General features: G+C 39.0%; 1 protein-coding gene across 1 annotated transcript in view; it reads left to right on the forward strand.

The window, feature by feature from the left end:
- Positions 1 to 11,379, forward strand: part of LOC109916462 — a 41,890-nt gene extending 30,511 nt beyond the window's left edge. Inside the window, exons 6-10 of the mRNA XM_048617776.1 lie at positions 332 to 2,926; positions 3,701 to 3,737; positions 7,956 to 8,085; positions 9,346 to 9,438; positions 11,137 to 11,379. Coding sequence (XP_048473733.1) covers positions 332 to 2,926; positions 3,701 to 3,737; positions 7,956 to 8,085; positions 9,346 to 9,438; positions 11,137 to 11,278 — 2,997 coding nt within the window. The 3' untranslated portion in view covers positions 11,279 to 11,379. The remainder of the gene's footprint in view (positions 1 to 331; positions 2,927 to 3,700; positions 3,738 to 7,955; positions 8,086 to 9,345; positions 9,439 to 11,136) is intronic.
- The last annotated feature ends 4,338 nt before the right edge of the window (positions 11,380 to 15,717 follow it).

Raw genomic sequence — 15,717 nt, forward strand, 5'->3', positions numbered from 1 at the left:
CTTACTAGCCATGACTGTCAATAAGAGTCTTCCTATGACTCTAGTTTTCAGCTGATACTGGTACACCAGTATGTGGTAGCAATGACCTACCTTAAAGTTGCTGTAAGAAAGGAACTCATCAGCCTGTAGTTTTCAAAGATAACATACTTGAAAATTGCGTATTTTTATATAGTGTATATTTTATTTTTTTGCATACTTGTAAACGAAACCATACTGATCACTCACTTGTACTTTTGAGGTTTGATGATATGCATCAAAAATCATAATTAACTACATTTAATCAGACCTAGGCAAGTTCTGATTTAATTTCTTTTGCATTTTCTTACTTAAGAGCTTAAACAACAGTAAAGTGGATGGCAACAATAGTCCTCAGAACATGGATCTTGGAAGTTCAGAATTTTACCTGCCTGCTGCCAAACACCAAATGCAGATATCACAGCAACCACCAGAGCAGACTGCCTGTAACACAACATCAAATCAGTTAAATCCAGAAGGGTCAGGGAAAGAGATAGATGATGATTCTGTTAAAGAAAGGAGCAATGACGATGTTTTGCCCTCAGACATGCAAATAAGGACACAGTTTGTAGGTCATGAGACAAAGGAGCAGGCTTGTCACTCAGACCAAAAAAATCTCAAGATTAGTGAAGAAAAAAATAAAAAGAACAAATTGGACCACCATCAGGCTGAAATGGATGTGTTGTACAGCACTCCGATCCCAATAGCTCACAGCACACCTTATGAATCGCTGCCAACTCAGTCAGACTCTAAAACACAGAACTCAGGCACATGTTTGTCTGATGAACTTTTGCACCATTGCCTTTACCAGGAAAAGACTGATGTTGTGCCAGTCAGCCATGATGAATTGACCCTTTGCCAGGATGTGAAAAAGGAATGCACGATAGCAAGCAGTAAGGAGGTCGCTGAGAATGAGGAAGGATGTGTTCTTGTATCTGAGACATTAAAGAATTCTGGTTACAAAGGAAAGACTAATAATCTTCCAGTGGTCTGTGAAATGCTAACTGGAAGCGAAGTTAACAGACAAGAACTGGCTGTCCAAATGAACTTGATTGCAAGTACACCAGCACAGAATGATTTGAAAGGTACTACTTGTTTACAATCCACTGAAGACTTCTGTTCCAACTCCCTCCACCCGTCATTTGCCACTAATGTTGTAAATCAGATGGACTACACCTTTAATTCACAAACTGATGTGATAGATAGACAAAAATATGTAAAAGAGGAACTGCAAGAGCCACCCAGCTCTGTGGCCAGATTAAGCATTGCAATAGGAAATAATGTCCAGCAAAACATAGATGCTTGCCAAAAGGATGATGACACGAATGGGCCTTGCAGCTCTGGCACCGAAGTGACCATCAGCACAATTCTGCACATAGACTCAGATGACTATCAAGTTAAACCTCAGCTGCAGTCCAGCCAATGCTTTCTGGAAGATAAAACAGTGGGGATTGAGCATGAGATTCTACCTGGGTACCAAAACGAAATGGACATTGAAAGTCAGAAAATTACCCAGAACGTTTGTAAAAGCTTTCATAGTCATGAAGTTAATATCGAGCAGTGCAGCTCTGTGAATTGCAGTCATCCTGGTGAGGAAACAAACCAGCTGAAACAGGAAAAATTAAGTAATAATCACAGCAACAGCCTAATAATGACTGCCTTGACTGCTCAGAGTCATGCTGGGCTGGAAGAACAGTGTGTTGGATCCAGGCAATCAGAGTTTTCAGAAGCTGCATTACTTAACATTATGCTCGGTTACTGTCAAACTGATCTGCTTTCAGCAAACAAGCCAATTGTTGCGTCTGAGAGCACTGGGGCTTTAAAAATGAATAATGTAAACAGCTGTGGTTCAGAACCCCAACCTGGCCTTAAAGGTAATGTCACTGGATCACAAGAGCTGGAAATCACAGAAAAAGCCATACCTGTTACACACCTCAGTCCTTCTTATACAACAGTCCATTCAATCAAGACTGAAAGTGTTGTTGCCACTGAAGGCCGTGATCATCAGATGCTTTTTGACAGTAATTGTGATGGAAAAGCTATGAAGGACAACAAAGAATTAGGCATCAAATTACCACTGGTCATTACTGACGAGCTAAAATCCAGCATTTTTTCATCAATGGATAACATGGACCGCCAAACTGAAAACAATTCACAGAAAAATTCTGACAGAAAAATCAAAGAAGATTTAGGTAGAAGACAGATTGAACACAAGGCTGACATTAAAAGAACAAAAGAAGATGTTTCTGTAAGTTTACCAGGCACTAGCACAGAAGACTGTATTGATAGGCATCAGCAGGATGATAAAACAAAGAAAGAGATTGAAGGAAGTAAATGTGAAAGGAGTATATCTTCAGGCATAGAATGTGGAGGTATAAACATCAGTAGTATTCAGGAATCAGTTGTAGAACAATCTGCTCAGCTCTCAATAAGTCATATTGCAGAGAAAGAACTTTCAAATGAAGCTGGCACTCTTGATGAAACAGATTTCCCTGTGGAAAAGTTGGACATGGAACTGGATTGTGACCTCGTGTCCGGAGATGTGAACACACTACCCAAAACTGGTCCAAATCTCGCAGCCATTCCAGTAGCCTTTTCACTGCAACGGCCCCCTGAAGATTTCACAAAGAAGCACGGATATCTTTCAATGATGTTTCCGCCTTCACGTAATGAAATGCCAGGTTCTTGTTCTGAAGGTAATGATGTTGACACAGAAACTGGCTGCTATGACAAACTTAAAAAATATCAGGGAATAAATGGCAACAATGAAAGTAAAGGCTGCAGATTGCCTGTGGTGGATGTGGGTTCCTGTGGTATGGAGCAGGAAAGTAAGAGGACTGTGCGAACACCTCTCGGTGCAGACCAAGTGACTAAAAGTGAACAAAATGGATTCCCTTGTGCAAAAAGCAAGGTAAGGATGTCCTTCTTAATAAGGGTTAAAAGCACTACAACAGCACAGATACTCAAATAAAGCAACAGAATAAAAGTTACCGACATCTACTTTTAACAATGATATTTTAATCCTCGGCTGCAAACTTATGTTGCAGAATATAATCCGATTTTCTTTTAAGGAGCTGTTTTAATTTCTCTGTGCCAAGTGTTACTGGCTGAGTTGGTGGCACTGTTGCCTCTGAATCAATAGGTTGTAGATGCAAAGTCCTCTTCAACATATAGTCCAGGCTGATAATTGTGTAGTACAGTGGAAGTTTAGCACTATAAGAGGTACCTTATTTCTGCTGTGACTTTAAGCTGAGGCGCATTCTTGGTGATTTGGTGGAAATGAAAGATTTCATTGTGCAATTTCAAGTGATGAGTTATCCTAAACAACATTCCATCCCCAACTGACATCATAAATACAATATAACATTTTGTTTGTTTCACTATTGTTTGTAAGGCTGTTTTGTAGATAAAAATGATTGTTATGTTTACTTTTAGATTACCCTTGTGTAATTTGTTGTTCATGTCTTGTACACATTTGCTTTACTGAGTGAGACTTCTAGTAATTGGAACATCCTCAATAACAGAGACTGTTTTAACTGTCTTTCATGAATATAGCTGCCCTGGACACTGTTACAAAATATTTCTTGCCAACATGTACTGCAAAGTATTAACAGTGATCAATAAACATAATACCGTCATTGTGTTTTCTTGAAATTTCTCTAAACTTTTGGATCCTTTGTTTTAGGTACTAACCAAACTCAGTCCTCACGAGGTACAACCAGGTAATTAAACATAAAATGTAATCAGTAATGCATACAAGATAGAAAGACTATTATGTACGTTTTTAAATGAAGTATTAATTTTTTAAATTTGACTTGTTTTAGTCATTTTATTGTTTTTATCCTTTCTGATTGGAATATTCCACGGAGTGCATCATTCTTGAAAGAACACGTACAGTTGAAGGCTTCTCAGAAGTTGTGAAGTTGGTCCAGAGTGACTGGCTGCCTTCATTTTTCATTCTCTTTTAGTGGTTGAGTCCCATGCTGCTCCATAGCAGTGAGCCAGAGATCAGGAACTGGACTGCAGGAGGAAATATTGTATTAGATGGCACAGCATATTGCAACTTCTTTAGCAAATAGCCTTAAGCTCATTTGTTTCTTTCCTACTTAATAACTAAATCCCTTTGCACTGCTTGCACTTTGGGATGCAGCCAATCGGATTCGAGGCTTCTGTCAGTGTTGAACTGAAACTTGTTGCTAGGACATGTTTAAGAGTGCCACAGCATGCTTCTTCCTGACTTCCCATTTTTTTCTCCAATCTAGAAGTATACTAGCCCTTTCAATCTGACAGTGATGTCAAGATTCAGAATTTGCTGTGAAGAATTTTCGGCATAAGTCCCACTCACAATGTACAACCCATTCAAGTATTATTTTTAAAAGCAAAATTTTCCCCAATTAAAAAAGAGGGAACAATTCCTTCCACATGATTATCCCTGGTAGCTTCTATAAAGTCACAACATTCATTATAATGAAGCCTCGTCCCTATGTTGATCTATATATGTGTAACGGGCAAATGCCAATAAAGCTGAGAAAGACATTCAAATATATTGCATCATAGAGGTTGAGACAGATATATTGTGAACACGATCAATACAAGGAAACTTGTAACATAAGAGTTCATCCCAAACTTTAACTCAAACTTAGGCTCTTTTCCCTTACTGCTCTGAAGATTGTGAAGCTTTGTGAATCCAATATATCTGTTACTATAGTGGTACTTCTCTTTTTTGACAGAATATTTGCAGTCATAATTTGATCAAAAATACAATTTTAAGATATCAATTTACCAAGAATTACTGAGTCATACAGAACATGAGTATTGCTGAAAAAAAATGCATTTGTCAAACCTTTTGGTCTTGCATTGATCAGGATAACTCCAAGAATACCAACTTAAAGGGAGAACCAACATTTACACTGCATGAGAGGGGTGTGCCAATTAGTTGGCAAATGGACTCTGATGGGTAGAGGTGTTACCATAGGGAATGTACCAGTTAAAGATGATTGACAACTGACAGCCAGGCTTTTACTTACTTGATTAACAGTCAGCACTCTCCTGTCTTAGAGTGTAAGTGTTGATTTTCCCCTTGATTTGGAATTCTTGTGGATTGTCCTGATCAATGCAAGATGAAAAGCTTTGGTAAAATGTGTACTTTTTTCAGCAATGCTTAAGAATTATTTATTCATTCTGGCATTTCAATTAATTTTTAATCTCAGCTATTCTGTAAGAGAGAAATGTGACCATAATTTAGGTGCTTCCTTACAGGGAAGGAAAGTAAGTTCATAAGGGTTCACTCTTGGTCACTTGCACTATTGAACAGTATAGACAGAACACTTGGTAGGAAGATAACAGTGGTACTTCATATAAATAGACATAATGAAGTAAGGAAAGCAGATCTTAATATTGACAAGGCTATTTGAAAATCCAGGGACCATAATCAGGGCATCAACAAAGCTGCAAGAGAGAAAAATCAAAATTAATCAAGGAATTCATTGCATGATATAGATCTTAATTGCCTGCAGATTATAGAAAGAAGAGACTGCTGAGAGAGGAATACCTCAACTATTACATTACAGCAATTACAAGCAATTACATTTGGGAATTTTGACATCCAGTAAACACACTGTTGTCTCTGCTTTCAGTTGTCTGCTATACAATTCAATGACCCAGTGTTTGTTGGATAATATTTAGTGAACTCTTGAAAAAAACTCTTGGGCTTGTACTCACCGGAATTTAGAAGAATGAAGGTGGATCTCATAGAAACATACAGAATTCTGATGGGACTGGACAGGTTAGATGCGAGAAGAATGTTTCTGATGTTGGGGAAGTCCAGAACTCCGGGTCAAGCCTAAGAATAAGGGGTAAACCATTCCGGACTGAGATGAGGAAGAATTTCTTCACTCAGAGAGTTGTGAACCTGTGGAATTCTCTCCCACAGGAAGCTGTTGGGGCCAGTTCATTAGATATATTCAAGAGGAATCTGGACATGGCGTTTGTGGTTAAAGGGATCAAGGGGTATGGAGAGAAAGCGGGAATGGGATACAGAAATTACATGATCAGCCATAATCATATTGAATGGTAGTGCAGGCTGAAAGGGCCGAATGGCCTACTCCTGCAGCTGTTTTCTATGTTTCTAAATAAGAATCCTGTAATAGTGCTGAGCTGTAAGATTCTTTTATTTCAAAAATACACTTTATTCATAAAAAATATCTTCATACAGTGCTGACCCGTAAAATGCTGTGAAAGGGATATCCTCACATCATAGGGCAGGTATGATGACAGGGAACCCTTATTTGGTAATTGCTTCTTCATCTGCCCTATACAGTCTAGCTGAGATAGAAATGTAAAGAGAAAGATGAGAGTGCTGTAAATCTGAAATTAAAATATGAATGCTGACACAAGTAGAACACCGGGTAGTGCTATGGATATTGTACATTTGGACTTTCAGAGAGTATTTGTTACGGTGCCACGGGGCATGCTGGTTGGCAAATAAGAAATATTCGAGATTGATAGCAGCATGGGTTAGAAATTGACCAAGAGATAAGAAACAGAGGATGGGTATAGATGGGCATTTCTCAGATTGGAGACAAGTTGAAAGTGAGGGATCATGTTGGGACCTTCGCTTTGATTTTTTGATGTTTACAAATGATTTAGAGATAGGTGTTAAGGTTAAAATCTCTAAATTTGCAGATGATATTAAGCTAGGGAGAATAGTGAATTGTGAGGAATGTGATGCTGAGCAACTTCAGAGGGACATTGACAATTTGGCCAAATGGGCAGACACCAAGCAGATGAATTTCAATGCAGAGAAATATGACAATGCATTTCGGTGGAAGAAGCTCAGAGAGACAATACGGGCTTTGAGGGGAGTAGAGGAGCGGAGGGACCTGGGGGTTCGAATGCATAATTGTCTGAAGGTGGCCAGGCAAGTTGAAAGAGTTGTTAAGAAAAGCTTATATGATCATTGCGTTTATGAATAGAGGCATACAGTATAAAAGCAAGGAAGCGATGCTACACCTCTACAAATCATTGATCAGACCACATTTGGAGTATTGTGCTCAGTTCTGGGCACCTTGTTTAAAGGAAGAATGTTAAAGCCATGGAGAGAGTGCAAAGAAGATTTAATAGAATGATACCAGGAATGAAGGATCTTAGATTCAAGAAAGATTAGAGAGATTGGAGATTGGACTTATTGTCTTTGGAGCAGAGAAAATTAAGAGATGACCTTATTGAGGAGTTCAAAGTTATGAATAATTTGGACAAAGTAAAGAGGCATATTCTTTTTCTACAAATTGGTATGTCAGTAACTAGGGGTCAAAGTTTCAAATTTATCAGCAAAAGAGCTAGGAATGAGATGAAGAGAAACTTCGTTACTTCTTGTGAGAATTTGGAATGCGCTGCCTGGGAGAGTGGTGGAGGCAGATTCCATAAGAGATTTCTAAACAGAGCTGGATATATATTTGAAAGTGATGAATTTTAAAAGGCTATGGAGATAAAGTGGGAGAGTGGGACTAGTTGGGTAGCTCTTTCGGGAGCTGGTACAGACATGATGGAACAAATGGCCTCCTTCTGTATTGTTAATTGTAAAGGTCTGATAGAAAGTAAGACAAAAGGAAAGACAATCATCAGACTTGAGATTTTCTGGACTCTGTAAGGATCCTTGCAAAACTAAATGTTAAGAAGATCACTGAATTGGAAGAACTTTGTACCACTTGCCTGTATTAAAACATCCACAGAATTACACAGTAGTTTCTGACTACAAAAACATTCAATGGTAATTGCTAATGGAACATAATTTGCAAAAACTTTTTGTAAGCAATATTTCCATGATCCTGAATGTAACGAACATAAACGTTCAGTCATTGTGACCTGTAAAATTGTAATTTGGTGGAACACTATTGTAATTAGTGATTTAAACCAAAAAACTGGTTGTCCTTTTCTCGCAGATGTTGAAGATTACAAATTACAACTCATTATACCAACATTAGAAAATAGAGCAGTGATGGATCTTTCACAACTCAGTGCCCCTCAGGAAGATAATGCTAATATATCTGAGCTGGAAGATCTGCACTTAAGGTACCAGTTAAATACTAACCGTGTTTTTTAATGCATAAATGTGACATTAGACATTAGGTGCTGGATGAAGAGATCTTATCTTTCATTTCTGGGACTTGAGTTTAAACAGCATTTGGAATGAAAGTATCTATTGTCCAATGAGTTTGAGGTGTTCTCAAAACAATTTCTAGTTGCCATTAACTCTTACTGAAAACTGTGCCTCAATCTACATTAGTCGGTAGAAACATAGAAATATGGAATAGGAACAGGAGTAGGCCATTCAACCCATCAAACCTACACTACCATTCAGTATGATCATGGCTGATCTTCTATCTCCGGTTCATACTCCATACTCTCCCCATACTCCTTGATGTCTTTAAGGTTTAGAAATATATCTATTTATTTCTTAAATATACTCAGTAATTTGGCTTTCACTGCCTTTTGTGATGGAGAGTTGTACAAGATCCCTATCTTCTGAGTCAGACATTTCTCCTTGTCTAGGTTAAATGATCAGCCCTGTATCCTGAGACCGTGTCCTCTTGTCCAAGATTCCCCCCAAATAACCATACCGGGGACACATCATTCCTGCATACAATCTCTAGGTTTCAATGAGATCCCTTCTCATTCTTCTAAACGCCAGATAATACAGGCCTAACCAGTCCATTTTCTGTTCATTTGATATTTCTGCTGGACCAGGATTCAGTTTGGTACTAAATCGACAATCTTATCAATGGATACAATTGGATAACCAGTAGTTGTGGAAACAGGAGAAGCGTCACAGTGGAAAGGCAAAGCCTTCTGATTTTAGTTTGAGCCTGCAGTTACTGTGACCTGCCTTAACTGTGAGGGCTTAGTGATGACATTGGTGTTAGAATTAGAAAACTGCCATATTACAGATTCAAGACACTTATTGAAGAGGATACATTATTTCCTATTCTTGTGTAAATCTCTAACGATCTCAAGCTCTGAAATAGTTTTCTGGATTTGTTTTTAGAGGACTTGATTTTACGTCCTGTTTTAATAATATTTAACATCTAAACAGGTAGGAGGTAGTCATTGGCTCTTAAAAACCCATAATTAAATCTTTGGCTTCAATCTTAGATGAGTCATGAACTGATCCTGGTTAAAATCCAGAATTACAGATGGAGTTCAGATAGGAAATAGGCGGTTGAGTTGAACATTTAGCCCTGAGAATTCTTCTTAGGTACGGTTTTATGCTGGCTGTTTGATTGCTTCCATTATGATATAATCTAAGTGCATTTGACCTTGATATGTTCACAGTGAATCCGACTGGCAGGCCTTTTCGCCTTCTGCAGAAGAAGAAGATGCTACACATGTTGTCTGTGGTCTCATTAATGAGCTATCCAAAATCAAGTAAGTAATCTTTAGAAACCCCAAATCATTTGTGCACTGTTATGATTTCCTGCATTTTTGACAACACTTTATAAACGCTGAAGGAAAAACAACTGATATAAGTGCTAACATCAGAGTAGTTATTTTGATCTGAATCATTGAATGTTGTGTGGATCTGTTGAGCTTTGACATTTAATGCAGTGATTGCTGCTGACTACTTCACACATGATTGACAAGTTGTGTTCAGGCCCATCATTTGAACTAGAATGTGAGTCATTAGAGACCTATCTATCTTCTGTGATCATAATCATTTCACAAAAGCTCAGTGCTATAGGGAATTTATGGGCATTCAGTCCCTAATAAGATAAGTGTGGAGGTGATGGGTACGAACCAGGAAATTCCACGAAAGAGTAAGATCTGTGGATCCAATATCTATACTGGTAGACATTCCAGTGGGGACTCAAAACTAACCCTAGACATGGCCAACTTGATGCAGCAGGTTAATAGACTCAGGATATGCCAGAAAACTACCATCAATGCTCAGTAGCAGTAGAGTGTACCATCTACAAGATGCACTGCAACAAATCATCAAGGCTCCTTAAACAGCACCTTCCAAACCTTAAAACCACTACTATCTAGAAGGATACGGGATAGCAGATGCATGGGAACACCACCACCTGCAAGTTCCCATCCAAACCACTCACCATCTTAACTTGGAAATATGTTGCCGTTCTTTCGGTATCACCGTGTCAAAATCCTGGAATTGCCTCCCTAATGGCATAATGGGACTACGTACAGCACACCGACAGCGGTGGTTCAAGATGGCAGCTCACCACCACCTTCTCAATGGGCAAGTTAGGATGAGCAATAAATGCTGGTCCACACAGTGAAGCTCAAACCCATGAATGATCAAAAATATATTCAGCTAAGCGCAGGATGCTTTTAGCGGCTATTGTGAGGAAGAATTATAAAGTTTAACAGTGGGAACTGGGCCTTGTACCATTCACAGACCAACGTCAGCAAGAAGCAGCAAATGAAATAGTGAGGTGGGCAGAGAACAGGGCAGCAAGGAAATGGAGAATGCGGCAGTAACTGAGAGGCTGCAACAACAGGCGTGCAACGACAGTGCGGGCTAACAATGATGACATTGGTAGCCCTGACTTCCTATTTCAATGCAACAGCAGGAGGTATAGTGTTTGTGGCCATATTTTCTCTGCAAGTCGAACAAACCCTGCTGTTTCATGTACAGCCAGTTAATTTTTTGTTCTCAGAGTTAGGTCTGTCCCCTTTCCCCATACGAGGTGGAGAAATGGCTGACGTTTAGGATTCAGATGGCAAGTTTGAGCAAACATTTTGTATAGAGTAAATTATATTAAAGTGTAGTGACTTCTTAAAAAGCAAACATAGCATTGAACAATAAGAGCAATGAGATGGCCAGCTGACAACTTTCGTGAAGTATTTGAACACTGAGAGGACCAAACCCTTTATAAGCAGCTTTGGATCCTTGGTTCATAAATCACTGCTGACAGTGCAGCACTCCTTCATTATTATACTGAAGTATCAGCTTTACCTGCACCGGCCCTATAATGGGATTTGAGCTGAGGTGAGAACTCTGCAAATTAAGCCAAGCTGACATAATGAAACACTGATTATGTTAATCTATGAAGTACATATTCAAGCATCGTATCATAATTGTCTCATGTTTGATGATCTTCTTAGTCGTGTCATTATGATCACTCGTCGGGAGCTGGAGAGCATGCGACGATACAAAAACAGGAGAGTGAGACCAGTTGGCAGGCACCTGCATATCTCAAAAGGAACAACAAATGTAACATATTCGATGAAGAGGAAAGATCCATGAGAAGAATTACAGCTTGCAACCTGATAAAAAGGTTCATGATTTACATATAGGTGCAAAGTATTTACTACTCAGAAACAGGCTGTTCAGCCTAACAGGTCCATGTCCTTCCCTTCATAACATAATCCCATCAGTGTATCCTTTTTTTTCTCTCCCTCATGTACTTATCTAGTTTCCTCTTAAATGCAACTACCTCAACTATTTGTGCAAGCAAGGTCTATCACCCTCTGAGCGACATTTTCTTCTCAGTTTCTGATTGGATTTATTAATGATTGTTTTCCCTTTTTGGTCATGCCTGTAAGTGGAAACATACTTTGCATAATCTGTTGGCCAATTTCATTATCTTAAATACGGTAAATTCTGACTTAAAGTTGTTGTGCTTTTGAAGAGTGCACCTTTAAACAAAAGCAATGTTAAGTGAATCAGATGTTCCCATTAAAATCAGAGTGAAAACAGTAGTTAGGTTCTACAGGAAATTTCTCATTAGAAAGAAACAATATCAAACCTTTATTCCCTGTAATTTGAAATACTTTGTTAAATTCCTGTATTGGTAACTAAAATATCTTCTAAACTAAAATAAATCTAAAAATGTAAAAATATCGTAACTTTCTACTTAGCTTCCACTAACGTCTGATCCTGCTCTTGAGCCTTCTGCTTGCAATACATAAAAGTCCCTGACTCTTCTTATCTCTGCCTACCCTCTGAACTCTGTCTCTCACCTTGACCCTCCTGATGCTGCAGACTCTCTTGTCATCACTGCCACTCCCTGACCTTCACAGTTGTAGTAGATCTTCTGGTCGTGGTCTCTGCTGCTCCTTGAACTTTCCTGTCACCAACATTTCCCCTTTCCAAATCTCCTGCTGTCTGCCTGACCTTACCACTTTGCGCTCCTGAACCCTTGCTTGACATATGCAGTGGGGGCAAGGGAAAGCAGCAGTAACAGCAACCCTGAGGATCAGGGAGTGACAGAGACTGTAAACCAGTGAAAGGAAGGACAAGAAGCAGCAGAGTCTGCTCCAAAATGATGGGTTCATACAGCCCACTGTTAGACCTGGCTATAAATTACTTAAATGAAATTCACAAAACAAGATTATGGACCTCATAAGCTAATTGACATTAAAGCAAACAACTTTAATAGGGCTAGAGACCAAAAAACTGCTGATGTTGGAATCCAAGGTAGACTAACAGGTAGCCTGGCTTGCTGTGTTCTTCCAGCCTCCTGTTTGTCTAACTTTAACAGGTCAACTTAAAGCGGGTACTTTTACCAGGTCACCCCTTGTCCCTCCTATTTCCTAGTCAAAGTAGCTGTTTAATCTTTCCTGATAGGTGTGATCCTTCAGTTCTGGTAGCAACCTGGTTAATTTTCTTGTCTGCACCTTCACCAGTGCCTCTATGTCTTTTAGTCCAATATTCAGATCAGAATTTCTCTGCTTCTCAACTCTTGCCCTTGAGAAATGAGTCCTGATGTTTTGTTCTCTTGTGTTAAAGGTAGCCTTATTAATCTGTTTCACCATTTATAATCACTTATGTATCTTCACCATCAAATCCCTCCCATCTCTAATCCATAGAAATGTTGTTTCCAAGGTAAGTGGGCTCTTTTTTATTTCGACTGGATTGCACCACCTTACACTTGACTAAATGCAGTTCATATGAAAATTAAATGCCAGTTGTGAGAGTTTATTAATAATATCTTCTGGTATTTTGTTGCAATCCTCCTCTGTATTTGCAATAACCCACCTCTGAGGCACTGCCCCCCCCAATCAAGTTTGGCATCATCTGCAAATTTTGAAATGCAAGTTGCTCAAGTAAGTGATAAATAAAAGTGCACCCTTTTCCAATCCTGTACAATGTCACTTGCCACCTATTACCAATCTGAGTAACTACCTTTATCTTTTTATTCCCTGTTTCTGTTTTCAAGAATACCTTTAAACTATCATAAGAGCAAAGCTTGTTCTCTTTGGTTCAACTATTAGGCAGGAGAGGTGGAGAAATGAAGGAAGAGCAACAGAAACTAAAAGGTCACCTTCAGCAAGCTGATTTGCATCAGCACAGAGTCAGGGATACTGTGAGATGGTTATCTGCAAGATAAGCAAGTGTGGAATGATATCCTCTGGTCAGTATTTTTCTTTAAGTCAGTAAATCCAATGCCTGGAGAAAATTATCCCCTCAGGATTACAAGTACAATCAGAATTTGTTAGTTAAATGATGTCTGCTGGACTATGCTCCTGCATGAATGACTGTTTAGTCAGTAACTGTACCACCAGTTCACTTATTAAAAATATTGTTGTTGTCTCACTGTGTTCAAGTGTTTGTAAGCTGGACATGAAATAAAGTTTCCTCAAGTATACTTGCACAGTTTTTAAAGTTTTGTTTTTGCAGCACAAAGTAATTGAGTTGGAAGAGTTTACTATTCATAAAAAATCATCCATTTGCTGTTTGTAATGAATTTAGGCATAGACAGACCAGAGGAATTCTTGCTCCCAGTAGACATTCTGAGAAGAGAACACAAAATGCAGTATTTCCAGATCTGCAGAGTTAACACATCCTCGACTCTCCAAAAAAGTTCTGTGCTTTTCAGTGCTCATAAAATGATATAAATGATTCTCAGATTTATTTTCTTGGCTCCCAATTTAACCTTCCTGCTTATTAATAGGATACCCCAATAATAAAAAAAACCAAGATGAATTCTGGTTTTTATTATTCAGAGATGTTTCATCACATGACTTCCATACCCTCACTCCCATCATCAATGACTTAACACATTTGTCTGCAGCTGTATTGCCTTTCCAGTTGGAAGGAGTAAAATTATTTTGTTACCTAATTCAGGACCTCAAGGCAGTTTATTTCCCTTCTCCAAAACCTCAAAAAGAAGTGAACAAAAATATTTGAAAGACATGAAAAAAAATACAATTTTTAATGCCCCTGTGATTCTCCCTCCCTCCTGCCCTCATGTTGCTCATATCTGTGTCACGGAGATAAGTCTTTAATTCATTGGGATTCTACAATTATCCTGGCTAGCTGACCACCCTAGCAGGCTATAAATCCTAAATGGAGCAGTATAATTAAGTGGGGAGGTGGAGGAAAGCAAAAGCTAAACACAGCAATTGAAGTATTGCAACAGTCAGACTAAAGGTCCACAGGAGAGACTCCTGTGGCAGTGGGAACATTCATTAGGGCCATTCTATTGGTGAAGGTCAAAAAACAAACATGAAGTGAGATAAATAGCAATCAAGCTCAGGTCTCAGTGGCACCCTTTGTTGAATTTCACAGCATCAGCTACAACTTTACTATGTGTCACTTCTGTCACATCACTGTACCTATCGAAGAAAGGGATTGTTAAGTTCTTTCCATTGAAAGATTTAAGTTTCTTTGTTTTTTAAACCTAATGTTGGTAGATGGAGAATTAACTTTGAAAGTCTACAAAGGGGTTTTACCACACTGATACTGCAGTAATAAGGTGTGTTTTGAGATTTTTTGCTGCACAGTCAAACCTCATATGTAGTGTATTCTGGTGGCATGTGAACCCACTCTGGCAGACTGGACTCTGCCCTAATGGACCAACACTGTAGTTTATATCTGAACAGAGGAGGGAACAGAAGTCATATGTTACAAAAACAGAAATTGCTGGCGAAAGACAGCAGGTCTGGCAACATCTGCAGGGATAAAGCAGAGTTAACATTTCAAGTCCGGTGACTTCGTCAAAACTTGCCAGAATTGAAACATTAAATCTGCTTTCTCTCCACAGATGCTACCAAACCTGCTGACTAATTTCTGCTCTTGTTTCAGATTGCCAGCATCTGTAGTTCTTTGTATTATTGTAGAAGTCATATGCTGCTGTGTATCATGGCCAGTGTTTTTTCTAACTCTGACCAGCTGGGGCAGAACGAAGACTAGAGTACACTTAACAACTGGGAACTTTGTTTACTGTCAGAATCTATTATCATTCCACTCCTTGCTTTAAAGCACTATACTTCAAGGGATATCAAAAAAGTGGAATCTCAAGGCCTGAATTTCTCTAAAGACAGACAGCCTCACCATTTTATTAAAATGGCTGCGGAGACCAGAGACCAAAGTCTTGTACCAAAACATGACACTTAACCTTTTTGTGGGTATGGAGGAATATTACTAAATTGCTCATAGAGCCCAGAAACAGACCTTTCAGTCCGACCAGTCCATGCCGAACATAATCCCAAATTAAACTAGTCTCACCTGCCTGCTCCTGGCCCATAACCCTTTAAACCTTTCCTATTTGTGTACTAATCCAAATGTCTTTTAAATGTAATTGTACCCATCTTCTGTGGGCTACAGAGTTAACTGCTCAGGTTAAAGTGCAGCTATCTCATACTGATCTGATTTTCGCTAGTCGGATGTCTGCAACGTGACTTCTACACGTTAGAACAGGTAGGAGAAGGTCCAAAGCTTCTGGACTCCTTTGGAGAGGT

The sequence above is a fragment of the Rhincodon typus genome, chromosome 38 (genome assembly GCF_021869965.1).
Source record: "Rhincodon typus isolate 14 chromosome 38, sRhiTyp1.1, whole genome shotgun sequence".
Lineage (NCBI taxonomy): Eukaryota > Metazoa > Chordata > Chondrichthyes > Orectolobiformes > Rhincodontidae > Rhincodon > Rhincodon typus.